Source organism: Stegostoma tigrinum, chromosome 39, assembly GCF_030684315.1.
Source record: "Stegostoma tigrinum isolate sSteTig4 chromosome 39, sSteTig4.hap1, whole genome shotgun sequence".
Lineage (NCBI taxonomy): Eukaryota > Metazoa > Chordata > Chondrichthyes > Orectolobiformes > Stegostomatidae > Stegostoma > Stegostoma tigrinum.
In genome coordinates this window covers 2,900,272-2,925,605 of record NC_081392.1, presented here as the reverse complement: position 1 = coordinate 2,925,605, position 25,334 = coordinate 2,900,272, and the positions used below count along the sequence as shown (strand labels likewise).

Here is a 25,334-nt window from a genome sequence, read left to right as displayed (position 1 = left end):
ACCTTCTCGGGCAGTTGGGGGTCAGGCAATAAATGCTGACCAGCAGCAAGGCCCACATCCCATGAATGAATTTGAAAGAAAAATCTCCTCTTTTAGGTCAGTGACACCTGCTTGTAATAAAATTATAGTACCATGGGTGATGAGTGCAGCCAAGTGGTTGTTGTTCACGTACAGGACTTAACATGGTAGTTAATGATTTATTTGGTGGTCAGGGAAGCAATTCTGTCACTCTTTCTATTCAGAGTTCCAGTAGGTGTCACAGGATAAAAGCAGGCAGGATAAACCTGGAATGTTTTCTTGTTACTAACCTCTAATTATTTTATTTAAATTTCAAAATATTCTTTTCATACAACATATGTCTTTCTACATAGTCATAAATGCAGTGGTTCTGAATAATAGTATTTCAAAGGTATGAAAACTTCGGAGTTTGTCTCGATCCAACAAACCAAAAGCATCTCTTACGCACAAGACTATATTGACATGCATATGAGGCACTGGAAGGCCTGATAAATTTACCCAAATTGGCACTGAAGAAATTTAAACTATTTTTAAAAGGTCAGCGTGGTCTCTTGCTGAAAAACTCAGTTGAATCCCCTAGGACTGAGCTGTTTTGCAAAATTGCCAGTTTGTTTTGCTTAACACGTTTTTTATGTAGAAAAGCACAAGTGCTTGGCAGCATTATCAGAAAAGCTGTGCAGTAATTAATTTTGCCACTTGGACACATGTTTGTATTTGCTACTTTGCAGTTAAAATGTGTCATGTAAATATTGTTTTCCCATAAAACCGCTGAGCCAATTAATCTCTGCATTGAAAGGTGACACAGATACTTCTGATACTAACATTGTGGCCATTTTGCAATGTTTCTTTTTCCCCTCCCCTTCTCCTCAAGGCACTACTTCGTACTGAGGGAGCAGTTCTACAGCACCAACAACTAGGTATCCTGCCTAAGTGACGGCTGTTCCTGCATAAACCTAGACAGCCGAGTGCTGGCATGTTCTAATGTTTGACAACATAGCAGATGAGCTGATCTAGGCCAGATGTAGTCACAATCTGGCACAGAATGGTCCCAACGCTGCTCCCTGAATATGTGCTCACTTCTGCAGTCAAATTGATTCTTCTCTTCTGCCATTCAATCTCTTTTTTTTTATTCCCCACCAGACCAAAGTCTTACAATGCTAGTAGTTGCAGTCACTCCGCTTTCCCACCTATGCAGAATCAGGTTGTGGAATCTTCCATGTTTGCTTGCCTGATGTGATACGTTGGCAGGGAGTGCTGCCTTTACCCAATGGCACAGCATAAACCTCGCACTTTAGTTTTCGAGAATCTTAAATCCAGTTTTGAAGAACTGAACTTGAATAATAAAAAATGAATACAGATTAAGTCAAGAAGCCCAGCTGCTGGTGATAACTGTGACTAACACTTTTTTTAATTGTACCAGTATGACCAAAGCTGCAAAATCAGAATGTTAGACATAATTGCTCCTAAAAACTCATGGGTCCTATTTCTTGCATGAAGATGAAGCTAAAATTTTTTTCAATAATGCATATTGAGTTAGAGTACTCTTAATTGTGTAAAATAACTCCTCACTTCAGCTTACCTTGTGTTTTTAAAACACCAAATCGTTGCTTTCCATTATTGGTTGTTAATGCATTTTTTTATCTTTTTCTCCCTCCTCAATTTTTTTTTACAGGTAGCAATTCAGTCGATGAAGCTGGAAATAAGGTAAGAAATCTTTGATTTTTCTTGCTAGCACTGAATGTATGTTTACAGGGAGTTCAGTATTTGCAGCACGCTGTCATCCAAAAGTTTTACCATAAAATTCTACTAAACGGCCAAGAATTGTCCAGCAATAGAGGGGCTTTTCAGGAATCAGGCTATGATAGCCAGGGTATTATGAGAATTTTTTTCCTTCTGTGTTTTCTGTCCTCTCTACTCCCTTTTCTCTTTTGCAGAGTCTCTCATCTTAATTGATTAGACAAATGCACACTCTGCTTTCAGGGCAGTTCTTCTCTCTGCTCAGCTGACAGTATCTGTTGGCTGGATTGATTTGCTTCCTGGTCTAAAACCATTGACTTGGAAAGTAATTTTTTTTTTCAACGAAGGAGGAAATTGCAGAACTAAGAGGAATTCCATGCAGACGTGGGGAGAATATGCAAATTTCACAAACAGTCACCTGAGGGTGGAATTGAACCAGTGTTCCTGGTGCAGTGAGGCAACAGCACACACTTAAAAAGTAACTGGCTGCCTACATCTGCTTCAATCCAACTTGCCCATGCCAAACAGATAATCCTAAACTAATCTAGTTCCATTTGGCCCATATCCCTCTCAACCCTTCCTATTCATTACATCCAAATCATTTATATAAATGACAGAAAGCAGTGGGCCCAGCACTGATTCTTGTGGCACACCGTTGGTCACAGACCTCCAGTCTGAAAAGCAGCCCTCCACGACTCCCCCATCTGTCTCCCACCTTTTGAGCCAGTTCTGTATTCCATATGGCCAGTTCGCTCTGTATTCCATGTGATCTAACCTTGCTAACCAGTCAACTATCCTGAACCTTGTTGAATGCCGTACTGAAGTCCATATAGATAACTTCCACCATTCTGCCCTCATTGATCCTCTTCGTTGTGCACAATTCTCCACTCCCAAAGCCATGTTGACTATATCTAAAATGTCCTTGCCTTTCCAAATACTTGTAATCCTCTTCCGCTGGGTTCCCACCAATGGCTTGCCCACCACTGATGTCAGGCTCACTGGCCTATAGTTCTCTGGCTTTTCCTTTCATCCTTGTTTAAATGGTTAGCTAACCTCCAGTCTTCTGGCACACTGTTTATTGATGATACAAATATCTCCTCATTGAAGGATGGGCAATAAATGCAGGCCCAGCCAGGGAAGCCCACAGTCCATGAATAAATATTCAAAAACTGAGGATAGTGAATTTTTGGAATTCTTTGTCCCAAAGGGTAGTGAAGGTTCAGTCATTGAACATATTGAAGACAGATCCACAAATTTGAAGTGTTAAAAGCTATCTAGGGATATGGAGATCATGTGGGGAAGTGTTGAAGTTGAGGATCAAGCGTAATCAAGCTGGATGGCAGAGCAGGCTTGAGCCAAATGGCTTATTTCTCCTATTTCCTATGTTCTTATTTCTTTCTGCCGTATGCATCTATCTCCTACCTGGATGAGGCTTTTTTGTTTTTAAAAAAAAAACACAGCTCTTCTTGGAGTATAAAGAATTTCCACTACTTCAAAGAAATAGGCACTAGCTCCCTTTTTGACAAAGGGAAAAAGAACAGCTACAGATAAGGGATCCGATCAAAAGCAAGCGACAGCCTGGTGGCTCATTCGTTAGCACTGCTTCCTGTCAGCACTAGGGGATACGGATTCAGTTCCACCCTTGGGCGACTTAGTATGTGGAGTTTGCACATTTCCCCGTGTCCGCATAGATTTCCTCCTGCTCTGGTTTCCTCCCGCAGTCCACAGAAGTGCAAGTTAGGTAGATTGGCCATGCTAAATTGCCCATAGTATCCAGGGATGTGTAAGTTAGCCATGGGAACTGCAAGGTTACAAGGATAGGGTGGGATGCTCTTTGGAGGGTCGGTGTGGACGTATTGGGCTGAATGGTCTGTTTCCACACTGTAGGGCTTCTGTGGAACATCAGGGACTACCTTATTTCCCGTGCATGTTCCCACTCCCTTGCTAGTGGTTCCAACCCAGGTACATTTCCTTGCAAAGAACAATTAAGAAGTGACACACTAAGTTTGTTGGATCTGGCTTCTGGCCAAAATCCACCACCATGATTTTAATCTTCTCCCATTTCCCTTTGGTGTTTCGGTCCATAGACTGACACAGCCATCATAATTATCTTTGTGAATTCAAAGTCTAAGCTGAAACATGACCATTATGTCAAAAGCCTGGAATTTCCTCTCTTCGTATTGTAGGTGTACCTACACCGTAAAAAGGCAGTTCACCAGGATCTTCTCGGACATGGAGGCATAGAGCTGTACAGCATGGAAACAGATGCTTTGGTCCAACTTGTTCATATCAACCACATATCCTAAATTAATCTAGTCCCATTTGCCAGCATTTTGCCCATATCCCTCTAAACATTTCCTATTCCTATACCACCCAGTATGCTTTTAAATGTTGTAATTGTACCAGCCGCCTCCTCATCCTCTGGCAGCTTATACCATACGCAGACCACACTCTCTCTGGAAAATGTTGCCCCTTAGGTAAAGGAAACTTGAACGGCCTTTGTGGTTCATGATTTTACAATACTGCAATTTAGCAAATTATGACGTGTTTCATGTCAGTAGTGTGGTTAGCATTGTGGAATGCAATTGTATCCCTTGTATAGGTTGTTAAATGATTGGGGTGGTTAGCACTGCAGCCTCTCAGCGCCAGGGACTCGGGTTCGATTCCAGCCTTGGGCGACTGTCTGTGTGGAGTTTGCACATTCTCCCCATGTCAGCATGCGTTTCCTCTGGGTGCTCTGGTTTCCTCCCACAGTCCAAAGATGTGCAGGCTAGGTGGATTGGCCATTCTAAATTGCCCGTAGTGTTCAGGGGTGTGGGTTATAGGGGGATGGGTCTGGTTGGGATGCTTCAAGGGGCCATGTGGACTTGTTGGGCCGCAGAGCCCGTTTCCACACTGTAGGGAATCTAATCTGATCTAAAAAATAACAGGGAAGAATTCTTCACTGGAATGTTTTTGATGTGTACACCAGAGTATACGTTGGCATTGACCTTACAAATTACAAAATTGCAATTGACTTCATTGTTTAAACGAAAGCATTGAAATACACCATAAATGTTCCCACTCCTTCCCTGCTGCTACCTTTAGCCATTCCTGTTAGAAGATTTTCATGGTATGCCACAAACAACTGTTTTGCGCTGTGCTCTCGCAGTAACTTTTAGTTCATTTTCAAACACTTTGTGGCAATCATTTATTTAACTACACCTAGATTCACCCTTCTTTCTGCCACCTTTCACTTTGCCACCAAAGAGAAGACTGTGTAGCTTTTCAATTATGGTCAAGTTGACTGCAGTACTGTCACTTCATTTCTGTGTGTCACCTTTTGGAATTGCTTTTGGTCTTGCAATTTCAAATACATATACACTTGTTTTACGCTAGAAACTTCAGAATCAAACTATATATTCCCCACTGCATGTGCTGAAGATCAAAAAGAATCCTAAAATACTTCAGCTGTCGGTTTTGAATTTTTCTCTCTCAATTGCTTGATGGAGATCTTCCCGTTTTCACACTGCTCTGCACAGTTAGTGGTGACTGGCATGTGTTTTATGGATTTGTTTCTTAAGAAGTTGGTGCTGCTGGTAATTTCATGTTCATTGCCCACTTGCTGTAGACCTGAGAAGTTGGTGATGGACTGATGTAGTAGCTGGTGATACAGTGGCATGATCATTGCCCACTGAAATATATAGGCTGAGTAACTTGCATTGCATTGAACTTGAGTTATGTGTAGGTCAAACCAGGACAAAATTTTAGGTTCCCCTGCCTTAAAAAGATTTTGAAGCAGCTAGGTACAAGAGGACTCTCTGACAGCTTTTGTGGTGGCTGTCTTCTGATTCTAGTGAATGGGTCATTTGGTCAGCATTTGGATGCATTTTTGAGATTGTACTCACGACAGTATCATAGTTCATAGCTGCATACTGCATTTAAAAGTTGAACCCTGCATCCATAAGTGTAAATCAGTTGAAAATAGAACTACCCCTAATACTGTGGAATCTGGCCTCAAACTGTTTATTCCTAATTTTTAAACTGAAGTTCTGAGAGCAGCATTTTGTTTTGTTTTTGGGGGGAGAAAAGATTCTCTGACATTTTCCCACTTAATCGGGTACGTTTGAAAAAGGGCCAGATGATAGTGCACTGTGGGAACAGAGTCTGTCGAACAAAATTAACAAGTTGCTCTGAAGTACTTTCACAGGCTGTTGTTACATTGTTCAAAAGCATGCCGTTATTAAACCTTGAGGCCAGGAGTTGCAATGTCTTGACATTTTACAACTCATAAGTATCGTTAGCAGTCAGACAAGATATGATGCGTACGTGAGAAAAGTGTGGCTCATGGCACACTCCACCGCTGAGAAACAGCTTTTTCCCTTTTGAGTTTAAGGTAGTTAGCAGTTCGTGAGTTGGTGCTAACAGACATGGGAAGCATTTTGATTCCCTCTCTCATCGCATAGTTCACATGGACTTTGAGCACACTGCCCACTGATCCACTGCCAACTGCCTTAAATGAATATGTGGCTGAACTTCAGTAGTTTTCTCACCTTAAATTTTCCTGTTGTTAAATCCCAGCTCATTAACAGATATTAGTGAGTTTTCTGTAGCCTCAAACCACTCCCTCTGAATTACAAAGAGCTCATTGTTACCTGCCTGTCGTAACCTGATACTGCACCACAACAGGGCATTTGGCCCATTATGTCTGTGACAACCTTTTTTAAAGAACTACCAATTAGTTCCCACTCTCCTGCCCTTTTTCCCCTACTTCTATAAATTTTCAGTTTTTGTGGAAACTGCAGACTTCTTATTTAATTGGCACCAGTGGGACCAGGAGTATGCCGATTGATTAAATATTCCAGTGGGTCAAAAGGTCCACATAATCTAAAAATAGGGACTAAGTAATAGAAATGTAATGCACAGAGTATAAACTTCACTGTTATAGTTGATTTACAGCATAAATCAACTATAAATAATAATTCTCACTTGCACCTTCGACTGCCTAATCAGAATCAGAGATTGTGATAATACAGTAAATCTGTTTCAACTACATAACTTTTGCCAATTTAATGAGTGTGCCGCTTTGTAAGATGACAGTTAAAACAAAGTTTGCTCTATCTCCAGTTCTCATTTACAAGTTACCGTGAATCATCTTTTTTGGGCAGTTTATTGTGTGTACATACACCATTTGAGTCAAGATATGGAGGTGAATTACCTGAAGGAGTGAGGCTCTGAAAGCTTGTGTTTTCAAATAAATCTGTTAGACTATAACCTGGTATAGTTTGAGCCAAACAATAGCCTTGTCAGTGGTGACATTGATTTCTTTAAGGCCACCTTAATAGTGAGTTATTATTTGGATTGGATCAGAGCTGAAACCTGGATGATTGCGGTGACTCCACTGCTGTTGGGTGGCTGAATAAATGCCTTGACCAGCACAGAAATGGTTTAATGGAGGCCAGTGTGACTGCAGGAGCTTTAAAGCTAGGTGAACAAGTGGTGGGGAATGATTTCTAGCAGATGTTTTCTATGGCAGACTTCCTGCCAGAGATCCTCAGTTGTGACTCCTTGATGACATGTTGGGTTTAATCACTTGGGGTGGAGTGAAGGAATGTGTATTGCAAGTTGGTTGAATAAGGACAGGCTTTGGTAGGGTTAGACCTTTCTCCACCAGCTTAGCTGTTGTACTTATTCTCCTGAAGAGGATTTGGGGATGATGACACTGCTGTTCAGGCTGGGTGCCAGGGCACTGAGTTAGTGGAAGAGGTACTCCTTCATGTTGAGTTGCGAATTGCTGTTCTTAAGCAGGTTGCTACCGCACTGAGATGCAGTATAATGCATTGACTGTATTTTGCCAAGAGGAGAAATCCTTAAATCTTGGCCTGTGATCCACGTGAGGTACTGGCCAGTTTACTGAGGAGCTGGTTGTGAGTTTTAATTTTTTTAAGTCTTGATGAGCTGTTTCTGTATGTTTTAAATTTAGTCAAGTCTGATACCTCCCTTAAATTGGCTGGAATCTTATTCTGGATGGCCAGAGACTGAAATAAAGATTGATTTCCTTTTATCAAGGGCATTGTGAAGGTCAGAAGAGCAGGAAAATGTTTTATTGGTGCTCTGCTTTGGGCACCAATTCTTGCAGTACTTGGGCCACCTTTATTATTTAATATATCCTCCAACTCAATGCCACAGCAAAAGTCACCCGTGTCAATACTCTTCTGCAACTGGGTTAAGGTTAGATCATTTCTGTACATGTTGAACAGGGCTAAGGCTAAAATGAGACCTCAGGTTAGATCTTTCATCTGTGCTTTTTTCTAGGTACTGGACCTTTCATCCATTTGCACCTTGAATCATCTGTCCTCAAGTCTAAATTCAATGGATCAATAACTCAAGGAGGGAGAACTCTGTTGTCTGTTCTGTTCCTCTCTTCCTCTGTTCTGAGGAAGGGTCACCAGACCCAAAGCATTAACTCTGATTATTTTTCTTCACAGATGCTGCCAGACCGGCTGAGCTCTTCCAGCAACTTCTGTTTTTGTTGTGAGGGAGACTCTTTGTATTTTTTCGAACAGACCCATGCACTAGATTGAGTTAAAGAAAAATTGGCTGTTCTTGGATCCCTTTGTGAAATATTTTCAATGAGAGTGGTTAGTGTGAGGATCTGGAAGTGATTTACAAACATTGCCAAACATTTTTTTGGTAAGGGTGTTTGTAATTTGTCAATGGGTACTGCCCCCCAGTGTTTTATTTTCTGTCATGGTTATGTACCTACTCCTCGAGTGGTAGCAGTCATCTTGCTCCCATTCATCGCACATCAACCCCAACCCAAGTTGAAATTGGCTGTTTTACCCTGATGCTGTAATGATAAACAAAAATTGAGGTCACCAATTCTGTTGGCTAAATTTGTTTCCTTTAACCAATGCAAACATGCATTGATCAGAGTAAATTTAGTATGAGTGCCTTGGTACTTCAAACATCTCAGCAATTGTTAGTTTGTTCTCGGATGGTGAAAACATTCTGCTTGTTCATTTTCTAGTTTTAATTACAAATGCTGGTCTTCAAACATATTTGCCAATTTAACACGTGAAAAAATTTATTTTTGTAGCATTTGCTGTTGGTTACGTGTCTGTGGTCACTCCAGTGCAAGAGATGGTCCCAGCCCAGTGGATGAAAGCTTGCATCATTTGGGGCTCTTTTAGGTCTTCCATCAATAGATTTGTGATTTATTACTGGCAGTTGTGCAGTATTCCAGATGTCAACTTAATTTTGGATGTTTCTCCCCCTGTCCCCTAGAGTCTTTGTGTTGATTTTTCTGTCACGCAACACTGGACCTATAAAGGGTTAGCTTCGGGCAGTCCTTGCAGTAACTACACTCCCCACTGCATGAAATGAATGTGCCTCTGGCACTGAGCTTTCCCTGGAGCAGTACTGATGTAACCAAAGTATGGCTTGAACTTATTGCCAAGCTAATGGCAATATCCTGTTTATAGTTTCATTTTTCCAGGGTTTTCTTTCGTAGTGTCACATAGGGTAGCAAAGCTAAAGTCAACGGTCTCTTATTTGAAATTTACTAGTCCTGGTAATCAAGGCCGTGACTATCTTTTGTGGTTATAGACTCCAGGATTTTTTTTAAAAGATGGTTGCAATTATATCTTCGAACTCACTAGTCTCTGCACTGTTTCACACTCAGGATGTTCAAACAAAAGTGTTCAAACAAAACCCAGCTATAAAGTCAAGCATTTTTTTTTTGCGAAAAAAAATTCCATAGCTGGTATGATATTATGGTGATTATCTGTAAGGTTTATCTTAAAGTTGAAACTGATTCATTCAGGAGTGATATCAACAAGTCAAAACAGTTTTTGACAGAAGAATCTACCTCTTCTCCTCATCCCCAAAAAAGGGCCCATGAATGCTGGGGTTCACTTGCAGCTTTAGAGATCTGAGATTTTTGTTGCTTAAGGACACCAGGCATATCGTTTAAAGGTGAGAATATCATGTGGAAGTGCTGATCAGCTGTGATATAATTGAATGGTGCAGCCGCTCTGAGGGGCTGGGCAACCTGCCTTATAAGCCCATGGAACATGGGCTCTTGAACATCACCCCTAAAACAACTTAGATGCTCTCGAGTGGTTTAGTGTCGCAGATAAGATGATGTCAACCCAGACTGTAAACTTTTGGTGAACATTCATTCTGTCAACATGATGCAAGAGTCCCATCAGCTGTCTACTTTGAAGATAATTGATCTGAGGCAGTAATTGTCATGCAATGTTGGCGTTGGAAAATGTACTGGTCCCATGTGGTCTCCATCTCTAATATAAAGTTTAGATTGTCATGCTGTTGAAGAGAGATGGATGGTTGACATTGTTGCTGTGGCTAGGCTAAGTTTATTTCAGTGCCAGTGTCAAAATAGTTTTATTTCCAACTCGTGAACCTTCCCAAGGGAAAAGGCATTTGCAATTGAAAAAAATCTCTCAAACATCTATGTATTGAAAGTATTTAAAGAGGAAAAACATAGATTTTTGAAATATCAAGGAATTGAATGCTATGATGATCTGGTTGGAAAGAGTTGAAACCTGGAGCAGATCCGTTACAACACTGTAAAGTGGTGCGGCATGCTTGCAAAGCCAAATGGTGCATTCGTGCTCCTATTTAAGTGTACTGCAGGATTGATGTTTTATCACAGTATCGGAAGCTTTCACTACTAAAAGATGCTTTTCCATCAAGTTGTTCTTGAAAGAATTACTCTAAACGTCTTCATACAGTTCTCCTACATTTTATGTTGACTTTCCTGTCAAAGGTTGACTGAGAAGATGTGAATTCAATTCTTGTGTGTGTGCATTCTTAGGAGGGGAAAAAGCATTGGAAATTTTTTTAATCTTGGAATTGTCAATCTAACATTGATTATAATTCGCATGAAACTTGAAGCCAGGCTGCTCATCTGCATCAGTTCATTCATACTTACTGTGTTTTTGTACCACAATGCAGCAAAAGACCTTTCAGAATTAGTGTTCAGTATTTGTTAATGCGCTCATTGTTAGCATAATGGTTGGTAGTTTGTATGAAAGTAGATCTTGAGGTTTGTTGACTAAATCGTCAACTGTTTACTCTGAGGAGAGCAGTTGACCTAGGCAATCAGCAGCACTTGCACTGAATCTGAAGCCTGTGCCATTTCTGTAGTTACTATTGGTAGGCATCCTTCACTATAAACAGGTATCGTTTAGAACATAGAACACTACAGCGCAGTACAGGTCCGTCGGCCCTCGATGTTGCACCGACCTGTGAAACCAAACTGAAGTCCATCTAACCTACACTGTTCCATTATTATCCATTTGTTTATCCAATGACCATTTAAATGCCCTTAAACTTGGCTTTTTGAAACTTCAATAGCAACAATATGCATTTCTATAGTACATTTTAAAGAGAAAAAAGTTGAATATGTATTAATATAGCACCTTTTTAAATATACAAAAACATCCTAAGGCACTTGATGGAGTTATTTGAGTAATAGTTAATCTCCAAGCTGATGTAGCTGAACTCCCCAAGACGTAGGGATGTGAAAACTCACTTAGTCCTCTTGGTCTTGATTTGCTATTTATTGAGCACTGATTTAAAGTTTGTTTGTGGCGACACAGTATAAAAACGCACAAATTGAAATAGTTTGTTGAAAATTGTCCATATTCCCTGTCTGTACTCCAGTATGCCACACCCAAGGAATAACTTAAAGAACTGATGCATTCAGAGACTGTGTTTTCACAGTTGACTAAAAGCAACAGTTTTGTTGGTTTGAAAATTGAAGGTTCTCACCGATTCACCTGCGGCTAGTGTTTCACATGTGCCTGAGGTGACATTGCTAACACCTAATGCACAGTGTTACTTTATACTCAGCACATGCCAGCAACACTCCATTAGGTGAGTCTGTGAACCTTGGCACTACCTAAAACATTGAATTTCTGCTAGTGGGCAGTTTACAAAGCCCTTTGATATACAGTCACTTTGAAATAATGACCAGTCATCAAAGGAAAAGCTTTGATTCTCACTGACATTGCAAGAATATCCCAAGAGTACTTTCTTTGTTTCTGTGGGAGCATGGATCTTTTCACAATGTAATGTAGCATCACTTGAATAGTAAAGGTTGCTGCAAAGCATCATGATAGATGTATTCATCCTCTGCATGCATGAAGCCATAACTTATACGCTGGTAAGAGTAGTAACAGTACCTGTACAATGGGACAGAATAAATTGAGTGACAATGGGTGCGTGTAACAAAGCCTGCATGTTCATTATGGGTGACTTTAATCTTCACGTAGATTAGGATGGCCAGATTGGCAGAAGTGGCAATGAGGAAGATTTTACAATTTGTATTCAGGGCAGCTTCTGAGAACAGTGTTGTGGATCCAACCAAGCTAAGGCTAATTTTGAACTGCCGTTGCATAATGGCGCAGGTGTAACAAAAGATTTCAGAGTAAAAGATCCCCTCAAACAGTAAGTATGACGGTTCCTTCATATCAGACTGAATGCTAAATTCGAAGTGGAAAACAATTGTTTTAAACTTAAATAAAAGTAATTTCAAAAGAATGAGGACAGAGCAGGCGAGAGCGGACTGGTGAAGGAGTAGAGAGAACAATTGCAAACTTTTAAGAAAATAGTTATTGTCTCAGCGCAAAAACATTTATTTCATTTGATGAAGGAGGATTCTAGGAAAGGAATGTGGCCAAGGTTAGTGGTAAGCCAGAGGATTTGGACATTTTTTTAAAAACAACCAAAAACTATGCCAAAAATTTTAAATAGGGACAAAATAAACTTTGGACGTGAACTTGGAAGTATTATCAAGATGGGCAGCAAGAGCTCCTTTTTAAATAAACAAAAGGGGAAAAAGAGAAGCCGAAGTGGGCATAGGCCCCATAGAGAAATATAATGGGACAATAACAGAGAACCAGGAAACAGCAGAGGAGTTGTCACTCTAGATGACACCAATAGAATTCCGAAATTAGTAAATAATCAAAGAACAAAAGGCCAGTACGTCCCCTGGACCTGCTGGGGCACATCCCAGGATATTAAAGGAAGTAGCTACAGAGGTAACAAGGTGTAGAGCTGGATGAACACAGCAGGCCAAGCAGCATCAGAGCCAAATTGGGAAGACCTGAACATGGACTGTAGTCGATTGGGGATGATCTGGTTTTGTAGGCAGGTACCAAGAAAGGTGATATGGCTGAGTACCTGGTTTGCTTCAGGATGTGGCCGAGCAGTTTCAAGGCCAATGAGATTACGAGAGAGTTGCAGTGGGAGAGATCCGCTGAGGTTTTTCCAGAGGGAGGAGGGTAACTACTTCAGGGTAGGCATTCTTCGAAGAAGCTTCGCAGTGGGGTTAAAATTATTTCAGAGATAGTAGGAACTGCAGATACTGGAGAATCTGAGATAAGGTGTAGAGCTAGATGAACACAGTAGACCAAGCAGCGTAAGATTCTGATGCTGCTTGGCCTGCTGTGTTCATCCAGCTTTACACCTTACTATCTCCCTAGCTACAGAAGTAGTGGATGCACTAGTATTAATTTTTCAAGAATCCTTAGATTCTGGAAAAGCCCTGGAAAATTGGTAATTTTCCAATCTGACAATTTTATTTACAAACAGTCAAAAATGGGGTCACTATAGGCCAGTTAACTTAGTGTTTGTTGTGGGGAAAATGTTACAGATAATTTAGAGATGCATATAATCAAGCAGAGTTAGCTTCATCAAGGGGAAATCATGCCTGAAAATTTTACTCGTATCCTTTGAGGAGGATAGATGGACAGGAAGCAATGTATGTAATATATTTGTATTTTCAGAAGATGTTTGTTAAGGTACCACTCATCAGCCTACCTGATAATTTAAGACCCCATGATATAGGTAGTTACACTGGCATGGATGGAGGATTGGCTAACTAATAGAAGACAGTTGGGATAAGGGAGCCATTTTCAAGCTGACAGCCTATAACTAGAGGAATACCAAAGGGATCAATGCTAAGGCCACAATTAATAATTACATATATTGAGATTGAGGAATGCAAATGCGCTGAACAGAGTTTGTGATTGACACAAAAATAAATAGGAAAGAAAGTGGTCAGGAAGACATGGGAGTCTGCAGAGGGATATAAACTAGATAAGTGAATAGACACAAACTTAACAGATGGAATATGTGGGAAAATGTGAGGGTACGCACTTTGGCAAGAAGAGCAGGGGAGCTGAATGTTATTTAAATGGAGAAAGCTACAGAGCCATGGGATTTGGGTATCTTTGTCCATGAACCACAAAAAGCTGGCATCCAGGTTCAGCAGCTGATAGGGAATGCAAATGGAATGTTGGCCTTTCGTTCCGAAGGACATTACATATAAAAGTGAGGAGGCCTTGATAAAAGTATACAAAACTCTAATCAGAACACATTGGAATATTGTGAAATGTTTTGTGCACCTTTAATTAAGGATAGACAGATTGGCATTTGAGGCAGTCCAGAGAAGGTTCGCCTAGGCTGGAGCAACGAATTAAGGAGCTGTCTTATAAGTTGAATATGTTCGTCCTGTATTTGATGAATTTTGGAATAATGAGAGTGACCTTATTGTAACATACAAGATTCTTAGCCGATTTGACAACATTGATGTGGAAAGATTGTTCCCCCTTGTGGGAAAGCTTAGGTTCAGAGGGCATGATATCAGGATAAGGAGCTGCATATTTAAGACAATTAACTTCTAAACATAGTGAATCTGTAGAATTCTTTACACTCAAGGGTTAATTTTGCTTTGGTCAGGTCTTTATCCTAAGTTTCTCTTCTATCTTTCCCGAATGCACTGAATTCCACAGGATTAAGTGTCCAGAGATACTGAACACTCCTGTTGGGCTGTGTTCCACAAGTACTAACTATCTGTCTGAGCCCTGAGTCCACAGATTCTGATTTTCAGTGTTATGACACTCACTCCACTCACGGTCCAGTGAGAGTCAAAGGCACTTATTCTCACTGGGGTATAGATTCATTGGCATTGGCTCCATTTGAACCATATCTGTGTCTGCTGTCCTTCATTGGCTACAGCTTTCACAGACACTGATTCTGACCCTGGGCTGAGGGTCAACTAATCCTCATCTGATATTGTGCCCAAATCCAAGATGCCACTTGTGAACCTGTGATTGCGGCTGTTTAATGCATTGGGCATCACCATTGAGCTTGGTTCTATTGTTACCTGCTCTATAAATAAGGATACTTTGGAATGGATGGTAAGCATTATCTGTTTTTATTCCCGATCAAAGTTGATTCTTTCTCCAAAAGAAAATGAATACCAATTAATCTATTCCACGGTGTCTGCTAATACCACTTGCTCAAAACTTTTTAATTACTTTTGCTAGATAACAGTGTAGCTGGATGAACACAGCAGGCCAAGCAGCATCTCGGGAGTACAAAAGCTGACGTTTCGGGCCTCGACCCTTCTCTGATGAAGGGTCTAGGCCCGAAACATCAGCTTTTGTGCTCCTGAGATGCTGCTTGGCCTGCTGTGTTCATCCAGCTACACACTGTTATCTTGGATTCTCCAGTATCTGCAGTTCCCATTATTTCTAGTTACTTTTGCTATTCTGTTCCAGTGAGCGCTGTCATTCTGAATCTCCCTTTGGCAGCAGGTTTGAGATTGAAGCTGCAGTATGTCAGGAAATTGCTAGCTCGAAAGTGCATCACCACCTTACCTGCGGTAGGTCTGATCTGGGTCATTTCATCTGAGGGTTGGCCCATTGAGCATGAGCAATTGTACTGATAAACTGTGCAGGCACAGTGCTAATATTTTTGTTTGTTCTTCCGATTTGATTTTTAGTAGGATTATAAATTTATTTCCACAAGACTAAAGTGCAACTTTATAGATTCTCACCTTGTCATCCAGCAAGCAGATGGAAATAGTAAGAATCTTAAGAAGGAATCTTGTATTTAAATAGCACCTTTTCACATCCTTAGGATATTCCAATGAACGTTTAAAGGTGATTTGGTAAATTTACAATATTCTGTGCAAACCACAAGTTCTCCAAATGGCAATGAGTTAAATACCATGATACTCTGTTCTACTTATTGGATAAGCAATAAGTATTGGCTTGGATACTAGGCAGAACTAACCAATTTTCCTTCAGTTGATTCCATGGGCTTTTTCTCGACCATCTAAGGAGACTGGTGGGCTTTTGTTTAATACCACATCCAAAGGATGACACCCCTCAATGGTGCAGCGCACTCTCAGCAATGCTCAGGAGTCTCACCTTCACTATCCTAATCGTGTTTTGGGTGGCATTTGAACTTAAATACATCTCACCTGAGGTGAGTAATACAACTGAGTTACAAAATGACTTTGGCTATAAAAACATAAGTGATACTTGAGAAGTCAGTTTATTTAGTAATAATGTTGACCGTACTATTTATGGGGGGGTTTAGTTGCCTTTTTTTGGATCTGTCACCCTTCTGTTCTGTTTATGGAAAAATTTTGTTTTTCTTTTAACTTGCTGGTGCAGACGCTTTGGGCTGGTTGACCCCTTTTGTGTGCTTAACTTCCGTTTTCATTTACATGTGCATCATGTGGATATTGATCGTTTGGATGCCATAGCTAGCACCTCTTGCTTTCAGGAAATGAAGAGCAGAGATAGCAAAGGAGGAATGGAAGATCCCTTGCTACTCTTCAAATAAGAACATGGAAGTTGTTCTGATGAACTGTCTGACATTTATCTCTCTTAACAAGGCAATTAACTGGTCACTTACCTTGTAGCTGTTTGTCCACAAAATACAAACGTTACAAGTGGGAGCAGGAGTTGACCTTTTTGTTTAGGTCCTTGAACCTGCCCTGCCATTAAATAAGGTAATTGGTGATCTGACTGTAATCTCAATTCCATATTCCCATCTACCTTACCAAAAATCTACCAACCTCTGCCTTGACAATATTCAAAGACACTAGCTCCACACCTTTTTTGAGGTAGCCAACTCCAGGGACATGATCCTTTTGAGAAAAAGGCCTTATTTCTGTTCTAAATGACCCCCTTTCCTATTTTTAAAATAGGACCCTAGATCTTGATTCTTCAAAAAGAGGAAATATCCTGTCCACGCCTATCCTGTCATGCAGTCTCGGAATCAAGTTGCATCTAACTTAGTTACAGCCTGTTCATTCATTTTTTTCATAACAAAATCTGTCTATTTCCAGGTACAGGCAGTCCCTAATTTACAAATGTCCAACTTAAAAGTGGGTTACTTACAGGCACATGTTAATATTAATGTTAAATATCTGACATTTACATTTGCTCGTACCTATAAACCGTTTTACATTGTACTATGCTATGTTCCAACTAGTGTAAAAATTGAGTGTGTGTAGGGAAGTGGCGTTGAAATGCCCATCAGCCATGATTTAAATGGCAGAGTGGACTCGATGGGCCGAATGGCCTTACTTCCACTCCTATGTTTTATGGTCTTATGGACTTATGAATGGAATCCGTTTGTAAAGCATGAACTGCCTGTATTAGTCTAGTAAACCATTCCTGAACTGCTTGCATATTTGCATGCGTCCTTAAGTGGATTACTGTGTTTGCCTATGTAATGGTGATAACAGTTTAAGTAACTTATTGGTAATGACTCACTTAGATATCACATGGGCATGAAGAGAATTGTAAATATGTTTCCTTTCTCGAAATAAATGAGAGACACAAAGAACTAAAACAGTAATTGCTGCAAAAACTCAGCAGGTCTGGCAGCAGAGATAATGGGAACTGCAGATGCTGGAGAATCAGAGATAACACTGTGTGGAACTGGATGAACACAGCAGGCCAAGCAGCACCTTAGGAGCACAAAAGCTGACCCTTCATCAGAAGAGGGGGAGGGGGCAGAGGGTTCTGAAATAAATAGCGAGAGAGGGGGAAGGCAGGTCGAAGATGAATAGAGGAGAAGATAGGTGGGGAGGCGAGATCCCCTGAGGTTTGTCTGGAGGGAGGAGGGTAACTTCAGGTTAGGCATCCCTGGAAGAGGCTTAGCAGTGAGGTTAAAATTGTATCAGAGATAATGGGAACTGCAGCATCTGTTCAGAGAAAGCAGAGTTAACATTTTCAGGTCCAGTGTCCCTTCTTCAGAACTGCCCTCCAGTTTTGAAGGGTCCCTGGACCCGAAATGTTAACTCTGCTTTCTCTGAACAGATGCTACCAGACCTGCTGAGTTTTTCCAGCAATTTCTGCTCTTTTTTGTTTCTGGTTTCATTATCCACAGGTCTTTGATTTTTTTTGTTAGAGAGAAAGGAAACTTTGGCACTAGTTATTAAAGGCAGCATTTTAAGTGCACGGGTTGAAGAATGGGTGGACTTGGACGATGAAGCAGGAAAGATCATTTTGGCATGATGCTTGTTGCCAGTCTTGATCATTAGTGAGGTACAGTCAGTACCAGAGTCTAATCGAGCAAGCAATCTTCAATTACTGACTTAGGGTAAAACCTGTCCTGGCAAGAATTGCAGGCTTCAAGAGCGAGCAAAAGTAAGTTTGTCATAGGGGAAGAATTTACAGACCATTGTCAGCAGAACAGGGGAGAGTGACTAACTGGGTAGATCTGCCAAGGAACCAACACTGGCATACTGAGATGAATGGCTGATCCCTGCATGTTATGGAAACTTTATTTAAAATGCAAGTAGTATTTGCACAATGTTTTCTAAAGAAAATTGATCAAATCAGCTGCTTCCTTGGGAATTTGAAAACTTGACAAATTAGTTTGATTCTCCTTTGACTTTGTTCTCACGTTCACATGTCCACTTTAGCTGGGGTTGAATAATCTAATTCATTTTGTGTGAGACTGCAGCACACTTGTGTTCAGCTGTAAAAGTGACTTATCCTTTGAACCTTTGATTGTAAATAACACCCTCGTATTTAAAATGCAGTGTGCCTTTTGCATCAGATCTCAACACAAGTTTAAAAACCTGGAAATGAATAGATGTTTAACCATGAGAGAGCTTGTTGAAGTTGCAAACCTGTATGAGATTGTTGAAACTGAGAGGATGTACCATTCTTTAAAGAACTTGCTTGCAGTTTAAGAATGCTGTAACATGTGCCACACTCCTTTTATACCAGAATGGAGATTGTGAGCATTCTTGTGAGCTTTGGAAAGGAATTAATTGGAGGTCCATCTGATTACGGTTTTATGCCCTGTTATCTCAGTACTCAGCTTTTCATCAATATACTGTTAGCATTTACAATAATTTGGGCTTTTGTTAACTTTCCTCTGTTTTATCCTTTACTGCAGTAAGCAAACAGGTTTGATTATATTTTGCACTTTTACTTATTTTGGCAAGGTGTCATTCTGTCCTGCAATTTTACAAGGAAAGAAACTAATTTCTTTGTTAATCTGCTGCATCAAGAATTATAGGCACTTAATGGTTGTACTATTGGTTACTTAAACCTCTGTGTTGTTAAAATACTAGTTTTTACTGCAGCATTATGATTCAATTTTTATGCCAACAAATGCTGGACTTTCATGCTGTTAAGTTGTTTCCTTGTGCCAACATTGATGTTTTGGGGCTTATCCACGATGGGGTCATCAAAGCAAACCACTGCTGGCTTCTATTTTCATATAATCATAAAATCCCTACAGTGCAGAAACCGGCCATTTGGCCTATTGATCATCCCCACCCAGACCCCCACCTTATCCCCTTAATTCACCATTTCCCCTGGCCAACTTCTATTCAGCAGTGATCAGTCATTGGAACCTTTTTTGCAGTACCTCCTGGGGTGCTAATTACTTGAGGTAATAAGTCTTAATTTTCCATTTTCTTAGGACAGTGATTGGGAGCTCCCAAATACATGTGTTATTGACTATTGTAATCTTCAGCTCAGATGCCAAGCAAAGTTTGTGTCATGCCAGTGAAGGTTGTTCATCTTGTCTAGTGCATATTTCAGTAATTCCCTAGTATGAACCTTGCTGGTTTCTTAACCCCTTCTATCCCAGTTCTGGCTATTTGTAGCATTTGGTTGAGATGAACTGGCAAGAGACAGCTTGTTTTGAAACTGGGGTCGCCAGGCCTGTCATAATGCCCAGTGCCACACTGGATACTGTATTTGCTAATGGAATGGAATTTAGCCCTTTTATGTTCAGTAGTGTAGTTCTGAATGAAAGCCTGTAAATTTCTGCAGTTGTGCTACATTGAATAATTCAAACTCAATTTTAGTAATAAATGTTCTTTTCACTAAGTTCATAATGTGCGTAACACCCTCTCCTTCTGACTGTGCAGAATTTGGTTTCTTGCTGAAAGTGAAGTAAGAGAACAAAACTGTTTTCTCATTTAGAAGCATTATTTCTAACTTGTACTCCAAAAACATCCAGTCATAAAAGCAAGTAAAGGCAAGTATATTCCTGTGATTAATGGGAACTGCAGATGCTGGAGAATCCGAGATAATAAAATGAGGCTGGATGAACGCAGCAGGCCCAGCAGCATCTCAGGAGCACAAAAGCTGACCCTTCATCAGAGAGGGGGATGGGGTGGGGGTTCTGGAATAAATAGGGAGAGAGGGGGAGGCGGACCGAAGGTGGAGAGGAGAGTATAGGTGGGGAGGGGATAGGTCAGTCCAGGGAAGACGGACAGGTCAAGGAGGTGGGATGAGGTTAGTAGGTAGGAGATGGAGGTGCGGCTTGGGGTGGGAGGAAGGGATGGGTGAGAGGAAGAACAGGTTAGGGAGGCAGAGACAGGTTGGACTGGTTTTGGGATGCAGTAGGGGGAGGGGACGAACTGGGCTGGTTTTGGGATGCGGTGGGGCAAGGGGAGATTTTGAAGCTGGTGAAGTCCACATTGATACCATTGGGCTGCAGGGTTCCCAAGCGGAATATGAGTTGCTGTTCCTGCAACCTTCGGGTGGCATCATTGTGGCACTGCAGGAGGCCCATGATGGACATGTCATCTAAAGAATGGGAGGGGGAGTTGAAATGGTTTGCGACTGGGAGGTGTAGTTGCTTATTGCGAACCGAGCGGATGTGTTCTGCAAAGCGGTCCCCAAGCCTCCACTTGGTTTCCCCAATGTAGAGGAAGCCACACTGGGTACAATGGATACAGTATACCACATTGGCAGATGTGCAGGTGGACCTCTGCTTAATATGGAAAGTCATCTTGGGGCCTGGGATAGGGGTGAGGGAGGATGTGTGGGGGCAAGTGTAGCATTTCCTGCGGTTGCAGGGGAAGGTGCCGTGTGTGGTGGGGTTGGAGGGCAGTGTGGAGCGAACAAGGGAGTCACGGAGAGAGTGGTCTCTCCGGAAAGCAGACGAGGGTGGGGATGGAAAAATGTCTTGGGTGGTGGGTCGGATTGTAGATGGCGGAAGTGTCGGAGGATGATGCGTTGTATCCGGAGGTTGGTGGGGTGGTGTGTGAGAACGAGGGGGATCCTCTTTGGGCGGTTGTGGCGGGGGCGGGGTGTGAGGGATGTGTTGCGGGAAATGCGGGAGACACTGTCAAGGGCATTCTCGACCACTATGGGGGGAAAGTTGCGGTCCTTGAAGAACTTGGTCATCTGGGATGTGCGGGATTGGAATGCCTCATTGTGGGAGCAGATGCGGCGGAGGTGGAGGAATTGGGAATAGGGGATGGAATTTTTGCAGGAGGGTGGGTGGGAGGAGGTGTATTCTAGGTAGCTGTGGGAGTCGGTGGGCTTGAAATGGACATCAGTTACAAGCTGGTTGCCTGAGATGGAGACAGACGTCCAGGAAGGTGAGGGATGTGCTGGAGATGGCCCAGGTGAACTGAAGGTTGGGGTGGAAGGTGTTGAAGTGGATGAACTGTTCGAGCTCCTCTGGGGAGCAAGAGGCAGTGCTGATACAGTATTGTGCTCGGTTCGCCATAAGCAACTACACCTCCCAGTTGCAAACCATTTCCACTCCCCCTCCCGTTCTTTAGATGACATGTCCATCATGGGCCTCCTGCAGTGCCACAATGATGCCACCCGAAGGTTGCAGGAACAGCAACTCATATTCCGCTTGAGAACCTTGCAGCCCAATGGTATCAATGTGGACTTCACCAGCTTCAAAATCTCCCCTTGCCCCACCGCATCCCAAAACCAGCCCAGTTCGTCCCCTCCCCCTACTGCATCCCAAAACCAGTCCAACCTGTCTCTGCCTCCCTAACCTGTTCTTCCTCTCACCCATCCCTTCCTCCCACCCCAAGCTGCACCTCCATCTCCTACCTACTAACCTCATCCCACCTCCTTGACCTGTCCATCTTCCCTGGACTGACCTATGCCCTCCCCTCCCTACCTCCCCACCTATACTCTCCTCTCCACCTATCTTCTTTTCTCTCCATCTTCGGTCCGCCTCCCCCTCTCTCCCTATTTATTCCAGAACCCCCACCCCATCCCCCTCTCTGATGAAGGGTCTAGGCCCGAAATGTCAGCTTTTGTGCTCCTGAGATGCTGCTGGGCCTGCTGTGTTCATCCAGCCTCACGTTTTATTATCTAGCAAGTATATTGCTTCTCGCTTTCTGCTGTTACACTCTTTTTAAGTGCCTCCTTTCTGAGTTCAACAGATATTGAGTGCTCAGCAATAGCACTTAATGGTTGTCTTAAGTGGTTTTGCTTCCATGTTTTAAATTACATTTTTAAGCTTTTAAACTATTACATTTTTTAGTTTTGGTTTTATGTACATTTTTACTACCCATTTAAATGTAATGAATCAGAAGAATCTTCATAATAAAGCCCCCCCACACTGACCCAATTCAGAGTACAACCTGTCAGTCTACTGTGCTATTGATTGCAGCCTCCATTTTTAAGCAGCGTCAGTCTGTCAAGTCACATTGTGCATTGTTTTGGAGATGTTTGGTCATGCAGTATTCTCTGTTGCAACAAACTAAGTGAGTAACAGAAAACAATGAAGATCTTAGTTAATTGGAAGTAGTCTGTTTATGTATATATCTTTTAATAATGGGCATCAACATTGACCCTGGTATCACTACTGAGCTTGATTCTGTCTTGATGCATATTTCTAGACCAGTTTACCAAATAATTATTGAGAGCAGAAATGTCAACTAACTGCCGTATTGGCTGCAGCTAACCTTGGTTCAACCTTTTATGCCTTGGATGCAAGAGCACTTCTTGGCTTAGCGTAATGTTGAAGGGCTTAATACAGTGAATGTTTAGAATGAGTAGAAAAAGGATTTTAAAAAAAACTTAGAGTAATTGAGGGATGGGGTTGGCCTGAAATCATAGTCAGAAGAGTTTTTGAGGAACTCTGGAACATCTTGGCCAGTTCCCAAAAGTGTAAACGTGTCGTGGCTGAATGAGCAATTATCGTTGGTGAGGAGTGAACACATGATATTTTAAGACAAAATCAATTTGTCAAGCCTGTTACATGGTCAGTTGCTATAATCTTTCTATCTTTCTATTACCATCTTAGTAGACCAAAAATGCACCCTGGTGCCATTCTTCACTCCTGAGTAAGCACTGTCGAGTATGGAACTGAGATTCAGAGAGCTGGATTTCCAGCTCAGGAAACCGAACAGCACTTAATGTAAAATGGATTGTTGTCTCAGTGTTAGAGGTTAGAGAAATGGTGTTGATAAAGGTGATAATGTGATTAAAATTAAGGAATTGAATACGTTATTGTACTACTTGAGCTCATGTTCACTTGTTAAACTTTTAAGGAAGTGCATTGTATTGAAGTGCTGTCTTGCTGTAAAGAGAACTGTGCTTTGGAAAATGATTTCTTGTGAAATCCTGACATTCTCCTCCTCATTCCCAATTACCCTTGCAAGGCTAAAACTAAATTTACTTTGATGTTTTTTCTATAAAGTACATGTCAGCCCAGTGTTAGCATTTCACTCAAATGCAATCAAATCTTGGTCATTGTGAAGCAGAAGTGCCAAAGTATCTAGCCTTGTTAATTAGATGTGGCTTTAATAGAAAACTGAAGATGATGTAAAGAAAATATGCCATTAATATTGTAATATGGTTGTCTGTCTTCTATAGGAAAAAGAGAAAAATGTTAAAACAAGACTTCTGACTGTAAAGGATTGAGTTGCAATCTCTTAGTGATGTGCTGCTGGCCAAAACCCTGGAATTTCCTCCCTGATGGCATTGAGTGTACCTGCAATACATGGACTGCAGTGGTTCGAGAAGATAATTCCTGCCACCTTCTCAAGTAACTAGGGATGGGCTATCCCAGCCAGCGACTCCCATGAGCGAAGAAAATAAAATGCTGTTTTGGTATTTTGCCTAGTGCTGCTGGTTCCTTCTGTGCAGTCTTGTTCAGCCAGCAACACCACCACAGTTAATTTAACAAAGCCAGGCAGCAAACCTTTTTTACAAAATGAAGCATCTTCCTTGCTACAGCCATTATTCAAGAGTGTAATAGCTGAACTAATCTGAAGCTAGATAGAAGTAGTTTATCTAAGAAGTGTGGAGAAATTTAAAACCCACTTACAAATTTACTGTTCAATTGCAAACTTGTCAGTGTTAATTTTCTATTTAACAATGTCTCTGTGGGATGGTGCTCTTCTCTGGCTACTCTGCCCCTGTGACAGCCCATTGAACAATTTCTGACCTGGAAACTGGAGCAAATGTTGTCCAGAGGATGGGCAAATTTAACATTATCTTGCTTATTTTACAGCAGAGGTGTCTTTTAAAGTCTAGCATCTGATTTTAATCTTTGCTTTTGAAGCGAAATGAAAGCAATTTTTGTTTTCACTTCTTCGGGTGTTTAATGTCTTGAAATTACTCCTGTATGCTCTAAAAATGGGGTTTTCGCTGTGGGTTCTCACTAGGCTATAATCTATGGTCACGAAAGCTCTTGGATATTGTGGCAAATGGCCACTATAAAAATGCAACTCAAACTATAGAGCATTGACAGACAAATTATCTTAATCAAAATTACTGGTAACCCTGATAATTGCAGAAACAATAAGGAGACCGAGCTCTTTGCTTGGACTTTTTTTGTTTTCCTAGCTCAGGGCAAGCAGACTGATTTCAAGCACCCCTGTTGTTGACTAAATAGGCTGGATGGTTGAATCCACTTGTACTGTCTGTACACTATCTCATTTTGCAATGCATTTTTCTGCATTTGGAAAATCGGAAGTTGTTTTATCACTCCTACTCTAGCTTTGCCTCTCAATCGGTGACTTTATGGGTGTCAGCGAGGAAATTCTGTGCAGTTTGAGGGTGACTACGTGCTGGCTGAGCAATTTAATAATTACAGTTTAAGTTACATCTGGTTTTCATGAACAAATGTGTGGTTTGCCACTAGTAACTACACATGTAGACCTGAGTTATGGGTGACCCCAGCAAATCCTTGAGAATTGGCAGAGATTACTCGTATAATTGCCATTATAATCCAGAATGCTTGAGAGAATTCAAATTGTTTTATCATATTCCACATGATATATGAACTTGCACAGCTCTGATCACATTCATTTAAATTTTCTTTTTAACTGGGGTGTTAGAACCTATGCATTAACCAAGCGTGTCACAAATTTCAGAGTGAAGAATCCCTTGAGGTAGTGGTGTACATGGGAAGGTGTCCTCAGCACACATCTTGAATGCGCAGCCTATAATCAACAGACTGATGTGACAAGCTGCCTCTAACTGCTAGCATTTGTTTGAAATAGAGGATCTTTCTTCTTCTTGTAC

At 41.4% G+C, this 25,334-nt stretch overlaps 1 protein-coding gene across 1 annotated transcript in view; it reads left to right on the top strand.

Annotated features, from left to right (window-relative positions):
* The window catches only part of timm50 (translocase of inner mitochondrial membrane 50 homolog (S. cerevisiae)), a 144,406-nt gene that overhangs the window by 39,258 nt on the left and 79,814 nt on the right, over positions 1 to 25,334 (top strand). The window contains exon 2 of the mRNA XM_048522436.2: positions 1,691 to 1,722. Coding sequence (XP_048378393.1) covers positions 1,691 to 1,722 — 32 coding nt within the window. The remainder of the gene's footprint in view (positions 1 to 1,690; positions 1,723 to 25,334) is intronic.